We start from the raw sequence: 17,786 nt of genomic DNA, 5'->3' as shown, positions 1-17,786 counted from the left end.
TGGTAGGAAGAGCAGACCGTTTACACTGAAAATGGAAAATTATCTGGATGAGTGGTGGGCGTAAAGCATCTTATCTGAAATGAGATCACCAAACTAAGTAATGTGAACAATTCTTTACTAATACATTTCAGCCAGAATTGTAGTTGTTCAATTACTGCTTGCAAGTGAACCTTTGAGGTTACAGTTGCACTTTGAAGGTAGAACTGGCTTGCTGATTCCAGTCAGTATATTCACGCTTATCTAGACACAAGTGTCTTCTGAGTTTTGATTTGCTGCAGACAAAGAACAAAGAGGCAATTGAATCAGTTTACTTGGAAGTGGTATAGCTACAGTATTGGATGGAAGGTGTCAGAAAAGTCTATCACAGTGTCTGAAGCAAAAGTCAATGTTTAATTATTGCAGACTAGAAAATAGGTTGCTTCAAACAATTCTTTTCTTGTGAGTGACACTAAATACAATAACCGCCATAAATATTCTGTACTAAACATCTAATGTATTTTTTTAATGGGTTCATATGCCGCCTAAAGATGTGTGCCAGCAATGTATTCTTACCTCCTTAGTATTCTGTTTGTTTTCTGTTTATGCAGGTGGGGAAAAAAAATCTCCCCTTTGAGATGGCTATTTCCATATGAAATGGTGAAATCCTTAAGGCTTAATTTTTTTTTTGCGTGTGTGTATGTGAGAGATAGGAGCAGGAATTAAGCTTTAAATCAAGTATTGATTTGATAGACTCTTCACCTGGTGCTTAAGTTGCTGACTAATAGTAAGAATTATTAGTAAGAACAGTGATAATTTAGGTTGATAATCTATTTCTAAATTACAGTGGAAAGAAAACTAGGTTAATGTAACCTATTTGGTTACATTATTGGACCAATTTGGACCATAGATTTTAATTTGACTTCAAATTTGTGTCGATTTTTTTTTAAGGCTTTGCACGTTAAAATGTTTTTTAAATTACTTAAATGGGCTGCATATTGATTTCAGGCAGGAAGAGGAACGTGGTCGAGTGTACAATTACATGAACGCTGTAGAGAGAGATTTGGCAGCTCTGAGACAAGGAATGGGCCTGAGTCGCAGATCATCCACCTCCTCGGAGCCAACTCCTACTGTAAAAACACTCATCAAGTCATTTGACAGTGCCTCCCAAGGTAATTATTTTCAACCCCATGTAGTAGCTGTACCAAGTTACGAATTATCATATGTTGACAGGGACACTTCTAATGGCTTAGCTAATTCAAAGCTAAGTTAATTTATTGTACTATTATGACCTATAAGTGATGGCTGAAACAAACCAACCTAAACTAGATTGCACAACAGATTGTTCGCTGTGGTTAAGTACAAACATCCTTTTTTTGTCTTGTCTTTTTTTCTTTTCTTTACTGTCACACTGCCAATGACTCATAGGCTAGATGCTTTGATTCAGTGCTCCCATATATTAGAAATACATAAACACATATTATACACATAATTATAGCTGGAAGCACAGCTGATTTTAGCCTGACTATGAAATTGTGAACTTAATGTGCCAAATTAAGCGTTCTAAAAATCATGTAATAGCTAGAGCTGAGTTTCTTTCTTTTAATAACTTATATTCTTACAGTCAAAGTGCTGATGAAAGTCAAAAATAAGGTCCAGCCAGTATCACCTATTAAAAGATATGGGGAATATTTTCTAAAATTAAAGGGATCGCACTGCTGAGACAATTGACTTTACTATAATTCTGATTGTGGAAACAGGTGCTGTTGTCCTCTCAGAATAAGGAATCCAAGTCATTATCCTGAAATAAGAAACACTTGGGTTTTAGCTTTGACTACATATGAGACCTTGTATGATTAAAATATTTCCCTTGCCAGGTCTTTGGGGTTTGAATTTCATTTATGCTAATGTCACTGTAAGTCTAGGGTGTAAAAAAGCTCAGTCTGAAGTAGACTGTATTACCAGAGAGTACTGTACTGTGCGTGGCAAATCTACTTTTAATTGCTTTTGGCCTGAAAATTTAAGGTATAGAAGCATCTCTATATTATTTGGTGATACTGTAAATGGTTCTGTTTCTATCCTTGTTCTCTTTGTTCATAGGTATTAACAGTTTTTTTACTTTCCTAGTGTTAATTTATGTTAATCTGTTATTGGATAAAGGTGCTTTCTTGCCAGAGTTAGTTTGGTAAAGTGATAAATCCCCTCTCTCTTCTTTTTAGTCGTCTATTTCAATATTTATTTTATGCTGATATCTGCCTTCTTCCTCAGCATTCATGTCTAATCACTCTGTTAAATAATCAGTGACTGATTCACCAATTCAGTATGTCTGTTTTCATACATTTTTAAACACATTATTTGTTCAGTCCCAGAATTTCAGGGATATAGTGTTTAGTACCTGTGGCCTCTGATTGGAAACTAGAAAGGAGAAGCAGGTGATATAGGTTATCTTTCTTGTCCTTGGCAGATGCAGGAGCCTGCTACCATCTCTTTAATTATCTGGAGATCATCGTTTACATCTGCCAGGGTAATAGTATCCTGCACCTTAGCCTTGTCCACCCCCATAAACTTTTTTTTACTGTGGATGATACATTCAAGAAAAGGAATGTAATTACAGAGGAGTAAATGTGTAGGCATACTTTTAAATGATTTTGCAGTCAGATACTAATTGAAATTCTGAAAGAATTAATCTGGTAAAACTAGTAATGTGAAGTACAAGGCGAGAGTTCACTGTAACAGCCAGTCTCCTGTTTCACTGCAAAACAATGCAATGCTCATGATGGCTTCCTTTCTGTACTAGTTCCCAGCCCTGCTGCTGCCACAATTCCTCGCACTCCCCTGAGCCCAAGTCCCATGAAAACTCCCCCAGCTGCTGCTGTGTCCCCTATGCAGGTAGGTGTTTCATGACTGCACTTAATCCTTCTTTGTAAAGAAGCGCATGTGAAAATACAGGTGGTAATATACAAATATTGACTGACTTTGGGGGGAAATAATGGTAAAATATTCCCTCAAGTAATTACTAAAATGTTCAGTTTAACAAGAACCACGTTGTAAATACAAGTTTGGGCATAATTTGGAAGTTCTTGTAAATATTCCCAACCATTACTATTCCTGTGCCACTGGGAAGCAGGGGAGGAAAACTTTATCTGCATTCCTTCGTTTTATAGTTGCTGTTTGTCAGTTCTTAGTCCTGTGCCTGGCACGGAAACAGCAGTAATCCCCTTCAGGCAGTGGACTGAAATCTGTGCAGAATCTGTCAGCGATCATCAGTATAAATGTATCCTATGGTGCGTGAGCTTTCGGTATCAGAGCTGACCAGAGAGGAACGAAATAATTGTGAAATGGTTATCTTTGTTCATTTTGTACTGACTGAGAGTTTGGCCAGTCAGTGGTTGTACTGTGTATTTTGTCCTGTCCACTCTGAGGCCTTGTCCATTTGTTCAACTGCTACAGGAGCCTAGGTACGCAAAGATAGCATCATCAGTACTCTAATGCTCAACTCTATAGATTATTGCTGGTTTTATTATGTCGCTAGCTGCATGAAGTGAGATTTTGGTGAAAGGTGACAAGTTCAAGGACAAAGCAGATGAGGCTGGTTTCACAAAGAAAAATCAAAAAATGGACTATATGTTTTACTCCTTTAATATTAGTAGTTCTGTTGCCTTCAAGATATTGCTAACCAGAAGTACCAAAACTTGATTTTCACTATAGGTCAGCATAGTGTTTTGGTAATAAATCCTCTCTGTATGAACTGAAGAATCTATATCCATGTAGGCTTTTAGCGGTCAAGGAACAATACCTGGAAATCTCCTGTGCTCAGACTAGTGCACCTTTTATTAATTTAAGAGTGAATTTCATGAAACATAAATAGCCTTAAAGCAAAGAGAAAGAATTAAATATTTTTTTTTGTGAGAGCTTCTGCTACTTCCTGTGACTCAGTCACACTTGACAGCAGTTTTCTAAAGTACTTAAATGTGACAAGTTCTGTGGCAGATGCTTTGTTCCTATTGATATGTCTTTATATTTCTGTTTATTTCTGTGCTCTTGTAGGAATCTAAAAGGTTACACCAGGGCTTTGGCAGACAAGACTTTTTGATGAAGCCTAAGGTTTATTTCACTTTATTTACCTGTAAATTAACCATGAACCAACGTAATCTCTTCAAATACTGCAAACCTGCTGAGGTTTACAGCTCTTGTTTGATGTTCTTGATCTGCCAGAATTACTTGAATTTTGAATTCAACTTCTGGTATAGAACCAAGTCATTAACAGCTGGATACTCATTAGTGAGGAACATTGCCTGAAAAACAGAGGAGGGTGGGTAAATGAAAACAGCTTCTATTGTCTGTTTGAAGATAGGTGGTTTTCTTGAAAGTATTTGTAATTATCCAGAAGGCAGCTGGGTTTTGTGACCTCAGTTATGTGAATTGCATTTGAAGAATGTTTTCTGCTCAAGAGAGAAGGGGTTCAGGTTCAAAACTAATTTTCATCATCTTTTCCTTTTCTTTGTTTTCATATAACTACCTTGTTTTCTACTGTTGTGTTCTGTGCATTTTTTATATATATTTTTTTGTCTGGTTTTTTTGCTCTTGCAATTGAAAAGTAAGATTTTAATAAGTAGTCACTATGTGAGTTGACCTATCAGCTCCCACCTTACAGAAGTCATCCCTGGTTTAAGAGCCAGGTGGCTCTTAAAAAAGAAGTGGGAGGGTTGATCTCTGTATGGGTGTTGCAATGTTGTCATTAATCTCAGTTGCTTTTAAATGCTATCACAGGGGAAATGCTTACATGGGCACTTACTGAAAAACTGGCATAATTTTGGGGATTATGATAAAGTGGATTGGTTGCAAAAAAGATTTTTCCAAATATAGATGCATTAAATGTGCCCTCTCTGAATTATGTGTATCATTTCATTTTTGTATTGGACTGTGTAATGAATTTCCTCAGTTTTGGAGAGTTCTTGTTTGCTTTGTTTTTCTTTATAATAATACCTGTATGTATAAGGAGATACATTCTTGGATACTTTTTTGCAACTGGAAATAAACAGAAGCCATTCTGCCTTGAGGTCCAAAGCTGTGGTGGAACACAGCTGTTACTCACCTTAGTGATTAGCAATAGTGCAAAACAATTTAGGACGAGAGATTTCAAGAGAATGGTCTTCAGAACCTAAAAACAACCCTGCTGTCTTAGCTGAAAGCTTAGCTGGTCTGCTGTGCCTCCATAGGTGCACTGGCAGGATGTACTTCCTGAAGTGCAAAGTGATCAGGAATTAGGTACCTGGATAGTGGTTGAAGGTCATGTTCCCTTCCATAGCCAACAACAGATATAAGGATGAGAGTCGAAGCAACATATTTGGAGTTTAAGGAATTAGCTTGTTCTGCCATGGTTCTGTCTCAAATGTGAAGTCAGGTATTTGTTCTCCTTTACTTTTTTCCTCACCTGTGTGCTGGAGTTGTTACTGATGTTACAAAATAAAAAAGGAAAAAAATCTGAAAACAGTCACAGGTAACTAGAAGAAACTTTCTCTTCAAACTAGGAATGGCTATGAGAAAAAGTAATTGTTGATGATCTTAGCACCTTTATCTGTTACTGAAATTATGTTATACCAAGACTACTATGTAGAAATGTGTTTCTGTGAACAATTGTCTTCATACATCACATCAAAATTATTCTTTGAAGTTTCTAGCATTTTCTTCTGCTAGACCTCATTGTAGGAGGAATAAGAGGATCACAGATTGCAAGGCACCTTTAGTAATTTCTGTCCCATTTGTAGCTTCAGTGAATAGCCTCAAAAGCATGTGATTCCTCTGAACTTTTGATCCTTTCCTCTGGTGTTGAGGAGTTTGAACAGCAGTGTAAAAGACAAATGGTGTTTAGCAGTTCAGTGAGCTTTAGAATATATTTCTAGTTGAAGAAAGGTATTTGTAAAGGGATTGGTAGGATCTATACATATTTGATTGCCCATCAGATGTGTTTTGGTTTTTAAGTGAAATGAGAAATGGCTGATCTGCAAATTCAGCAAAAGGTCAGCAAAGCAGAAAAGCTTTTAACATTTGTAAAATGTTTCAGGAAAAGTGATTCTGCAAGAGGCTTGTGTACTACTACTATACAGATATACCAAGTGGAACTAGATAAACATTGTGTTGTTCAGTTTCCTCTAATTTGCAGTGTATTAGTCACTACATTACTACTGGTAGTTGTAATAGTAAGATATGTAATACGGAACTAGCAACAGTGAAAGTAAGCCCTGTCTGCAGAGTCAACAGGAGCAAAAAGACAAACAGTTCATTATATAACAAGGAGACAAGACCAGTACACAGCAAGTTATCAATTGAGTAATACAACCACTTTCTGATAATATCATTAAAGGATGTTTGTTTTTAAGTGATATCCGGAAGCTGCAAAAGTGATGAAGGTGTATGGTTATCCAGCACTGTGCCTGCTTACATACCTTTGCTTCCTGGCTGAAGTTCTGTACTATCCTGTCTTTGTGATGACAATCTGAAAGCTAACCAAAATGAAATCTTTTTATTTTAGCTTCATTATGTAGCTATTGTAGTTGTTTCCGGGGGGGGTGGGGGGTGGGGGTGTGGTGTTAGAAAAAATGGTTCTCATTGGTACAGTCCTTGGCTTTTACTTAAATAAAATTAAGTGGGTGAAGTGAACATTAAATGTAATTCAAATCTGAAGTACCAACTCTTATGGGAAGGTGTTGTAGGCACTTCTGTGCATGACTCAAAATCACAGTCACTTTCATCTGCACATTTAAAGGAATAATCTGTGTAATGTATGTGCAGGATTTTTGATATATGAAGTGAGGAAGTTCTTCATACTGTATGTTGGCAATTGTTTTCTCCATTTGATTTCTAGCACAAAAGTATAACTCTGGTTTGACTCTAAACAATGAATAAGTAGCCCTGTAATCCTGCCTGTGCTACAGGATGCTGCAAAGTATATACTGTTAACATTTTTAGTCACAATTTTGGATTTGTCTGTCTTGCCTACATGATTTGGTGTGAGAAATATCTGACCTTTATTATCTTATGAAGATAAGGCTCCTTTAACCTTCTCATCTAATCTTGGGCCAGATGGAGAGCTGAAAGAGTTTTCAGGATAAACACATTACTGAACTAATTATGGTTAAATATTAGAATTCAATAGAAAGGACAGTGTGAATAAAGAATGTACTATAATTTGCAATAGGCTCTTTTAAATTATTAATTTGAAGAAAATAATTGTGGATGGTCTTCCCTGAGTCTTCAGCAACTGAATATGAGTTTGAACAACTGTAAGGTTAGTTGTTGTGTTGTATAGTTCATTTATGTGATCCTAAACAGCTTGCTTCAGTGCTATCCAATGGTTACTAAATTGTTGTGTGCAAGAGTTAACACATCTGTGATTATATACATGCGCTTTAACTGCCAGATGCCATGCATTGCTAAATGTTTTATATAAAACTTGAAAATAAAAGGATCAATTTGTAGCTAGTTTAGAGCAGAACAGTAAAGTGACCTGAGAAAGAAAAAATAATTATATTTCTCTTTTATTACATATTTGACAAATACTTAGACAAAATATCTGTCTCCAGTTGTTCACAGAGCATCTCAGTTAAATAGGTGGTAAAAAAGCTGTTGATGTTCTGAAGAAAAATATTTTTTTCAGTAGGATTTTTCTTAGCAAAGGGTATTGTGTCACTACACCCAATACACCATTATCCGAATTTCCAGGAAAAGACACAAAGCTGTAAAGACATATGTTAATAACACAAATCAAGCACTAATATCTTGGCTACAGACGTGGTTGTATTAGTTTAAATAAACACATCAAGTTTAACCAAAACAGGTTTGTACAAACAAAATATAAATTAAGGTGGAAATTAATAAAAAAACCTGCAAGTGAATTCACAACTTAATTTGCAACATTGGTTTGAGGAACAAGTTTCAGTGTCTATCTATTCAGATGAGCAAAAGCAACTGGTAAAGAGCCCACACCCTTTTTCACTAAGTATTTTTAAAGGTTCCTTTATTTTTTTAGTTCTTCCAAATCAGTAATAATGTCGTATGTGGGTTTCTAAAACTGATTCTGCAATTCAGTTTTTATTTTTTTACCTTCAAATGATACTTGACACAAGTATTTTTCCATTTCAGAGACATTCTATAAGTGGACCAATTTCAGCTTCAAAACCCCTTGCTACACTGACAGACAAAAGACCAAGCTATGCTGAAATCCCTGTTCAAGGTATTGATTCAAGTTCATTCAAACTTTGTTTTTAGCAATGCTATTAATATTTTTTTATTTTACATTTAGTTTAGTGTCCAAAGCATTAGCATTTTATATACTTTTCATTATCAAAATATTTTCATAGACTCATAGGATAACTCACATTCAAGTTTTTATTACTTTGTTTCATCACAGATGGTGGCATGTAATAAAGATGCTTTTTTTTAATTTTCAACAAATGATTGTGTGCTGATAACTCAGCATAATTCTGACAGTTTTTAATGTGTGCACAAACTGAGATCACTTGCAAAATCAAGATAAGATGATTCAGGGACATGTCTTGCAGCTGTCTTCCAGATATTAAAAATACACACTTCTGGGGTTACATTATGCATTGTGCAGTTGCGGTTTTCTTTTTCCCCCAAAATGAAACAAGGAAGATGGTTGGCATTGCATTGCATTGCATGTGAATAACTAAATACAAACTTACTAAGTATTGAATCTTCAGGAGCCAGATGAAAAATTGAATGGAATTGAGTGTTGATTTATCTGTTTCCCAATATTTCCATGTTCTGTGAACTTTGTTTTGTCTCTCAAAACACTGTTCACAATGTGCTCTTCCTGTGAGAATGAATGGCTATCATGTGTTGGGTGTAGCACTCTGATTTATGCCTGCTTTAGGGGGTTTTTTGTAGATGTTTCTCAAGATAATCCCCATATGACTCCAGACTGAATATTTCCTCTCAATTTGGTATTCCCGAGGTCTGATGCTTTCTAAAGGGTTGGGGTGGGTTTTTTGTAGCACTTCATAACAGTCTGTATGTGCCAGATTTCCTTCTTGCTTTTGTTGAATGCATATTGAGGTTATTTGTACAGTGCAGCTGGAGTTTTAATTTTAGAAACTTCGATATTTTTAGGATTATTGAAATGCCTTTCCAAGAAGATAGTTTAGGATTCTTTAATTGTTACAGCGTTCATGGTAGACATAAGCTTAAACACAAAATGAATGGTACGCTTTACATAGTTTTTGTGTTTTCATTAGAGTCAGTTAATGCAGCAGCATTCCAAGAGAATGCGCCAGACGGAATTCCTGTTTACAACAGTATATATTTTTTAAAGTATCTCTGTAGCAATATATGTTTCTTATGTCACGTTTTCAATTAATGAATGAGTTTCACTTCTTTTAATTCTCATTCTTCATTTTCATGGGGTTTCGTGTTTAAATGTTACTGCCTTCCAGGAGTTTCTACATAGGAATATGTAATTTTTTTGTTTACAGTCTAAAGGTTTTATTTGAAGGAATATTTCTTCAATAATAGGAAATAGTTTTGATTTGATGCTACAGAAAATGAATTTTGTTATAACATGTTTTTACTTATGGCAGTAGATAGAACTAATCTTTCTGTATGGTATGTAAAGGCACCTTTTAGACTCCACTGCACGGAGGAGGAAAAAAAAAGTTGTTTGTTTTTATTTAAAAAATTGAAAAAAACCCAACAAACCAAAGGGAAAAATAATATCACATACAGGACAAAGCAATCTGCGTTACCAATCCACATTGTGAATGCCATATTGAGTACTTTTGGCCATGTGCTAAATGGGATTCCTTCCTCAGCCTTTTGGTTTAACAATTCATTTTTTATAGACCAGGGCCAGTGGTTTAATAAAAGGCCTTAGGGGCAGAAGGATTAAGAAGGTCATGATGTTTTCATAGTGAACTTCATTGGTAATGAACAAATTTAGGCGTTCTTTCACACAAATAAAATCAGTTGTTCTCACTAAAACAGCCAAACGCAGGCACTCGTAGACAATATTACTCATACCTAAATGTCTTACATTTAACTGGAATCTTTGTTAATGATGTTTTGGTTGTTTTTTTGTTTGTTTTTTTTTTTTTTTGTCCAGAACATTTGTTGAGAACATCTTCTACGAGCAGGCCAGCATCTTTGCCAAGAGTACCTGCTATGGAAAGTGCCAAATCTATTTCTGGTAATATCACGTTTTTTAGATGAATGGTAAAATTAGGAACTCTCAACACAGCACTTAAAGATCTACTTTACATAGTCAAGAGAGAACTTTGGTCTTTGGACCATCAAGCTCTTGTAAAAACCACTCTTATTTGGATATTTGGACGAGCTTATTTTTTAGCGTTCAGGTATTCTATTGAAGTGTTTGGGGAAAGAAACTAAAGTCCAGCAGCAGAAGAATATTCTATTTTATTGTATCAAGTGGAACTGAAGAGTCTTGTTTTTAATTGTCCATCTAGTGTCCTTATTGGTGGATATACCAGATGGATGAGTACGAGTCATGCATGTAACAGTTGACTTCTGTGTCATCTTTCCTTTTATTACAAATAATTTTGGGGTGCAAGGAATGAGGAAAAAACTGTTCCTAGCTGTTACTTTTTACTGCTTGGTTGTAGGATTTTTATTATTTTTCTTTGAGGCAGAGAGACATACTGCCTTTCCCTAATTATGCACTAACATTTTTGTTTGTGTAAAGAATTACTGTCAGTTGTTTAAAACCATTGGGTTTAAAGGAGGATTGTTCTTTTTAGCTAACAAATTCATAAGTATACATTATGTAATGCGTATAAATGTTTTCCCATATTACTTAGCAAAATGTCTACCCATTCTGTAGAACAAAAGAATGTTTGCAGTGAATCATTTTTAAATAGTCCATTGTGTGACTGGCATAACCCATATTCTTCGGTATTACTCAGTGGTTGCAGCACATTGGATGTTAATTTTGGATTTTTTAAAAACAGACATTCTAAACAGAAGCTTATGTTGAGTGTTAGGTTACTATCAAGCTGATATCTCAGTATCAGCAAAGGCTTCTAAACACAAGTCTTTGAGATTAATAGCACAAATAATCTGATACTGTGAAAATGATACTTTCTACAACCTAGGCAGAACTACTTTGAGAGAAGCACTTTTTAAAACCACCTATATTTGAGTAAATGGTTTCAGGAAGAAAATGTGTTTTACATCATCTTGATGTGTTCTAAAAAAAAGTCCACCCAAAAGTGTCTGGTATTTATAAATCAGTGTACTTGCCCCACATCATTAGAAAATAAGTCTCTGATATATGTGGCAAGTTGTATCTTTGATTTGCACAAACATAAAGAATGGTGGCTACTTAGCTATAAAAGGCAAACCTCATACTTTTAACTGGAAATGCTTCCATGTAGAGAAAACATAACCATTCCAAATCTGGTTTTACAAGATGTAGTGCTTGTGCATTTATTCAAAATTACAATTGTTTGTCCTTTGATAAAATGAAGCAAGCTCTGTGGACTGTGGAATGTGACTGAATGGTGTCAGGTCAATCTTTGATATAGTTGAAGAGATTTAATAAATGTCCAGAGCATCACATACATGCCTATTCTTGATTAAAATTAAGTGGATATAAAGCAGCTGTCATCTCTGAACTGTTTTGGTTTTCTTTTCTTGTAACTAATTGAAGCTTAGCAACATAACTACATGGACTAGAGGAAATCAAATGCTTTAGTGTTAAAATTCCTTCTCATTCATGAAATCCTTCAAAAGGAAGTAGCAATATTCCATTAAGATATGTTCATCAAATCATCTTTTGATGAATTTTCTTTCATCAAAAAATCTTCAAGATACAGGCTTGATTGTAAACATTAGTAGTGTGGTCTAAATCCTTGATACTTCCGAAGTGGAAAATACCAAGAAATGTGTTGAAGCCTAGTATTGGATATAGGTTTCTATGCATGGTTTCTCAACTAATGCTTGTCAGAGAGTGAGAATAAGTTTAAAGTTTTCATGTTTGGAAATGGTAAATATATGGGCATTTTCCCACATAGTCTCTAGAAGAAGTAGTGAAGAAATCAAGCGAGATATCAGTGCACCTGATGGGGCATCTCCAGCATCTCTCATGGCAATGGGCACCACCTCACCACAGCTGTCACTCTCATCTTCTCCTACGGCATCAGTCACCCCTACAACCAGGAGTCGAATAAGGTAAAAACTCTCTCTTGTGGTGCACTGCAATAGGTTAATGTCATAGTTAGCTGTCTGTGTGTATCTAGTGTATAATACTGGCACTAAGACTGCAGATCCTGCTGCCCCCTGTACAGTAACGATCCTCAGTAATCTTTGAGATTTTCAGCAAGTGTTTTCTGCAGTTCAGTATATATTTAAAAAGTTAGACCAGAAGTTAGGCTTTTTAGAGCTTATGAGTTTAATATCAAAACTTTATGCCCCAGTAGGGACCAAGCTAAGTCATGTCACTAAATAATAGCATTGTATCAGTTAAAAATACAATGAAGCCAAATTCAAGAACTAAGCTTAGGACATGTTGAACAAGTCTTCCAGAGTGGCTTGGACCCAGGGAGACTACATTATAAACCTTAACTTTTGTAATCACACCTGAAGACAAAAAGCAGCATGACTAGGTCTTAATTCCAGACACTGCCAGGTCTTCTAAATAGCTATGAGTGAGTGGGCCTGGGTTATTTGTCCCATAGATGAAATCATAATGCAAGTCTAAGTAACACATGGCCAGGCAACTCCTTTCATTAGTAAGATAAAAAGATAATTCTGTGATAAATTAAGATTTTCCTATCTGTAGTTTATCAGTCAGAGGACTTTGAAGTATTTAAGCCTTGTGTTATGCAAGTGAAGTATGTACTTAGCCCTGCTTCATACTAGGAAACTGGCAGGCAAAGGTTAAATTACTTTCTCAAGACCACTTAACACAGAGTTCCTGGCAAACCTTTTGTACAACAGAAATATTAAACTCTTAATGTTCTGAGACATCTGTGATAATTAATTATTACATTATAAAATTGTGAAGTGGGTGTGGGTGCTATTGAAACTTAGTTCCTTGAAATCAGCTGAGACGTGCCTTAGTGCTGCTCTCTTTCACTATGTAGAAATTAAGGTGAGTTTGGATCTGTGGGTACTTTGCCAGCAGCAATTAATATCGTGTGTTAGCACCTAAATTTAGACTTATCCCGAAATAAGGATGAAAGCAAAAAAAAAACCAACCCAAAACCAAACACCTGTATATGGACTTTGAACTGGTAGTATATAAAATTGCATTGATGGCAGCCTGCAGACTGTAGTAAATAGCATGGCATTTAGTGTTAAAATCGTGCAGTTACAATTATGATATCATTATGATGCTGCCTGATCATTGACTACAGTGCTAAGCAGTACAAGATGACTTAGCAGTGGAATTTGCAGTGGTGGGTGTGTGGTGATGAGCACACTCTTGGGAGCTATCCTCAGAATGTCACTGCTGGACTACAATTTGTTATGTGATCAGGTTTCTTCTCCCCCTGTCGTCTTCTGAAAGTTGTTAAATAAATAGTTATTGCTGTAGTTCACTAAAACAAATACCTGCAGTTTACTGTTCCCTGTTCTAGCTGAAACTCTATTGGCTCTTTGATTTGGAATACAGTTGACCTAATATACTAACTTGTAAGACTTATATGTCAAACCATTGTCTCCATAGAACTTACGCTTATTTATTTTCTTCAGCAGTGTTTTCGTAACTGTGAGAACCTGATGTAAACCATGTGCTCTTACTGGAATTTGAGAACAGGCTGTACAGCTCTCTAATGGCTAAACAGTATGCTTAGCATAAAGAGGGGGAGCATTTCATTTGAGTTTTCATATGTTGTCCCAAATCTTTGTTCTAAAGTTCCTATAGTGTTGCCTAATCTTCATTGTAGATTGAATGTGCAATCCCATTGTTGTTTGTTTCAATCACCAATGAAAAAAATACACCAGTTGGGGTTGTTGAAGTATGTACTGATTTAAAACCTGAACTATAGAATTTCTTGAAGCATCGTTGTGGCTGTGTGGTGTCTATGAAGTTTAAATACAGTAATCTATTCAGATAATTTATTTCGTATTTAGAACACACAATTAGTAACTTCCTTGTGTTAAATCTCTCTGAGAGTAGCAGTTAGGTTTGGAGGCTCATACTGCTATCTTGCATGCTGAAGGGCACTTACTCTTTACTGTTTATTGTTTTGCTGTGCATACATTTTCATGGATGTTTCAAATGTTATCTCTTTCTAAGAAGCTTTGAGATCTTGCCATCTGTATTTCAGTGAAGACTGGCCAAGCAAATTACAACACATATACTTAAGATTAATGCCTTAAGAATATTTTGTTGCATGCTGGCACATGTTCTCTTCTTTATGCATTGAGTGACAGGTGCTGATAGGTGGAATAGTCTCTGGTGTTCTGTTGGTAGCAGACAAGAACAAAGAAATCCGCATTCCCTGGATGCTTTCTTTTCCCCTAGCAGGACCTGCAGAATTGCTAGTTGTAAATCTGTAGCACAGAATCCACTGAAAATACCATGTATTTCCATATTCCACCCCTCTTTCCAGTCAGCAAATGGGTTGTGAAGAACAAAAGAGTTGGAGATTTGAGAGCGAATGTGTACAATCTGTAGGTCGTCTTGGAAATATTCAAAAGGAGTAACTTAGGGTATCATCTTTGTGGATGTTGTGAAAATCTTGCTTACATCTGTGTAGAACTCTTTAAACAATGATAAATGAGGAAAACTGCAGTATGGATTTACCAATAGCTCTCCTAATTTTCTAAATGGAAATTATTAAAAATAAGAACAACTGCTGGCATACTCTGTCCAATAACTAAGTTCCATAATGGTGTAATACCTAGTCTTTTTGTGAAAGACTGTTCACTCGACTTTCTATAGAAATACAGAATCATGTAACCAGGCCATTACAAAAATATTAATCTCTATAATACTTTTTTTTTTCTAAGCCCTTATTTCTGAAGTCTGATAAAGAGATGCTTATAATATAGGACTCATGAAAAAATGGCCAGCTCTGATATCATCATTCTTTTCTTTCTCAGTCTTTCCTTCAAAAAAAATATTATTTGAGATAGCTTGACAGACTGGAAGTGAAATTGATAGTTCTTATTGTACCAGTATATCAAATGGCAGAGCAGCCTAGTTAGATCTGCCCCCTCTTTTTTGAGAACTCCAGATCTCAGGCAAATGTTCTGGTAATAATGCCGTTCTGCTAATAGGCAAACTTGTTTCAAGGTGACATTTGTAATCAGCCATGAGATGCAAAAGAGATAGCATCAGTTTATTCTCTTTCTAAATACAAAATAAAGTCACTTGAGTTAGCTTAATAGTTCAAGCTGGTACTTACCATGTTATGAGTTTAATTTTCTGAAACTTAGAAAAAAATATAATTGAGGTTGAAAGACCTAGAAAAAAGTTTATTTTAAAGGAAGAAGGATGATTTGCTAATGAATTAGTTACTCCAAAATAACTCTCTACAAGTGTTTTTGTGTATTCTGTTTTTCAGTCAGTAGTGCTATACCTTACTACTTTTACTGTGACAATAATTTTTTTTTTAAGCTTTTACAATATGTCTTTCTGTTGCAAAAGTTACATTACAAGCTCTAAGTTGCACCTTTGCCTTGTTCCTAGGGAAGAGAGGAAAGATCCCTTGTCTGCCCTAGCAAGAGAATATGGAGGATCCAAGAGAAATGCCTTGCTGAAATGGTGCCAGAAAAAAACAGAAGGATATCAGGTAACTGTAGAGCTGTTTAACATAGCATACTTGTAGCTGCAACACATTAGAATCTGCCATTGGCATAAACCAGGCTGCTCCACAGTTGACTGCATAGATTGCAATGGCACTGGTATGTACTGTACTCTCGTCCTGGTACACATGCTACAAGTCCTAACCTAACTAACGTTAATAGCTCTTTAGTCACTTTACTCCATGCCGATAATAGGTGTTTTCTTAAGGGGGCAGCTGACCTCCTATTGAGGCACTTCAAACAGCCTTTTGCAGATTGCATTTCTGAAACTGTAACTGAAACTTTAGCAACTTAAGGTTTAAATTAATGTTTCCCAAAAGCAGTTAGAGTACCATTTCTCAGATTTGAGAGAGATTATTTTTTTTATATATATAGGTAATTAGTGTAGGGGTTTTTTGATCTTTCAATGTGGTCTCATTCAGTCTATTTAAGGACAGTTTGTTTTGTGAAGACCACATTGTCTTGCATTTTGAACTTGGCTTTCTACTGCAGTTCAAGAATTTTTTTTCAGTTAGTCCAAATGTTATCAGAAGCCAAAAGAACTAACAAGATAACTATCCAGAGTTCTCCTGATTACATTATTTTTTCAAAAGAATAGTGCCTTCAGCAAACTAAACCAGGATGTTAACAGTCTGACCGTGATGTATTTGTTTGGTTAACTTGTATTGAAAGCGTTTGGAGTTCCCAACACAATCCTCAGTTTAAGAACTTTACTCTTTCCATGACTTGAGACTTACAATGCAGGAGGAAGTTGAGAGCCGCATAACAGGATGATTGCCCATCCATAGGAAAAGTCGTCTTTCAGTACAATGGACAGGCTTGTGATGTAAGCCCTCACCCCTCTTCCTGTGGCACGTCTAGTACTAAACTATGCTATTTCTGAGGATAAGCTTCTTTGTGGAAAAAGCCTTTCTCCTTCCCCACATTTTAAGAAAGGCAGGATGTTATATTTCTTTATAAATCCTTTAAAACTGAATGCAAAAATATTTTCCTATGTTGTCTTGAAATGAAAGATGAATTTGACAGCTTCCTTATCTGATTAGGAAAAGTAATAGAAAGTATTCCAAACTTTTCGTTCTATAGTTGTGTGCAAGAGCATGCTTTTGTTTATATAGATTGCTGCTTATATTTACTTGTTTTATAAATGCTAGTAGAAGAATAGGTTTTGAGACTCACTGTCCTTGCTTCAACAACTGTAATGTGGTTCGCTGCTTGTGTTGCTACTAAGAGACCATAGCGTATAGCTTTTGTAGGACCAATGTGTGCTTCTTTTGAAAGAGTGAGATAATATCAGGAGGTTATATTAAATTAGTTTTTGGAGAGAAACGTCTTTTGCTTTAGGCACACTCATTTTTCATTTCTTTGTTGTACAGAATTTGATTATTTTCAGCATCCCCTGAAATTCAGTTCTGGTTGAACACCATGTTAGTCGTGTTCTAATGTTTTAAAAATACCTAGCATTGTATTCCCTGTGAATAATGCTTATCCAGATTTCTGGCATCTCAGTGTTATCAATACCAGATGAGATTTATTTTTTTTTTTTTAATTGAAGCTAAAACTAACCAGCTTAAATTTTATTTTTAAACTACATGGACTCAAAACTGACAAACAGCAAACAAGCATCAAAATAATGAATGTCTTCCTTCTTCATTCAAGCCTACTTATGGTACCTAGCTCTCTGCCTCCTTCCCTGTCACCTGAATATTGACAGGGTACCCTTTCCTACCTCCAGCTCCTCCTTGTGTCTGTCTGACTGCCACAGTTCCCTTTTGTCTCCAGCATTCCCCATCATTATAACTTCTACTTTTCTTCTGTACCACTGTTTGCTTTTGATTGGCTTGGCATCTGGGCAAGAGCCAGCATGTGCTTTTTAGAGCTACCTGCATGCTGACTGACTTCTGTCTCTGAGCTGCTGTGTGAGCCGCACAGAATGGAGAAATCATAAATATCCTGGCCTTTTCCTCTCTAGGAATAGCAGTAGGTCCACTTTCTATCTGGTCATCAATTTCTATCCTGTTACC

The 17,786-nt window shown here is 35.9% G+C and overlaps 1 protein-coding gene across 2 annotated transcripts in view; it reads left to right on the top strand.

The window, feature by feature from the left end:
- Positions 1 to 17,786, top strand: part of SPECC1L (sperm antigen with calponin homology and coiled-coil domains 1 like) — a 70,200-nt gene that overhangs the window by 33,314 nt on the left and 19,100 nt on the right. For both annotated transcript variants that reach the window (XM_055705034.1, XM_055705045.1), the window contains 6 exons: positions 985 to 1,148; positions 2,774 to 2,865; positions 8,119 to 8,209; positions 10,097 to 10,180; positions 12,024 to 12,180; positions 15,650 to 15,752. In XM_055705034.1, the coding sequence (XP_055561009.1) occupies positions 985 to 1,148; positions 2,774 to 2,865; positions 8,119 to 8,209; positions 10,097 to 10,180; positions 12,024 to 12,180; positions 15,650 to 15,752 (691 nt within the window). The remainder of the gene's footprint in view (positions 1 to 984; positions 1,149 to 2,773; positions 2,866 to 8,118; positions 8,210 to 10,096; positions 10,181 to 12,023; positions 12,181 to 15,649; positions 15,753 to 17,786) is intronic.

The sequence above is a fragment of the Falco cherrug genome, chromosome 1, assembly GCF_023634085.1.
Source record: "Falco cherrug isolate bFalChe1 chromosome 1, bFalChe1.pri, whole genome shotgun sequence".
Lineage (NCBI taxonomy): Eukaryota > Metazoa > Chordata > Aves > Falconiformes > Falconidae > Falco > Falco cherrug.
The sequence above is the reverse complement of the archived record's forward strand: the minus strand, read 5'-3'. Positions and strand labels throughout refer to the sequence as shown.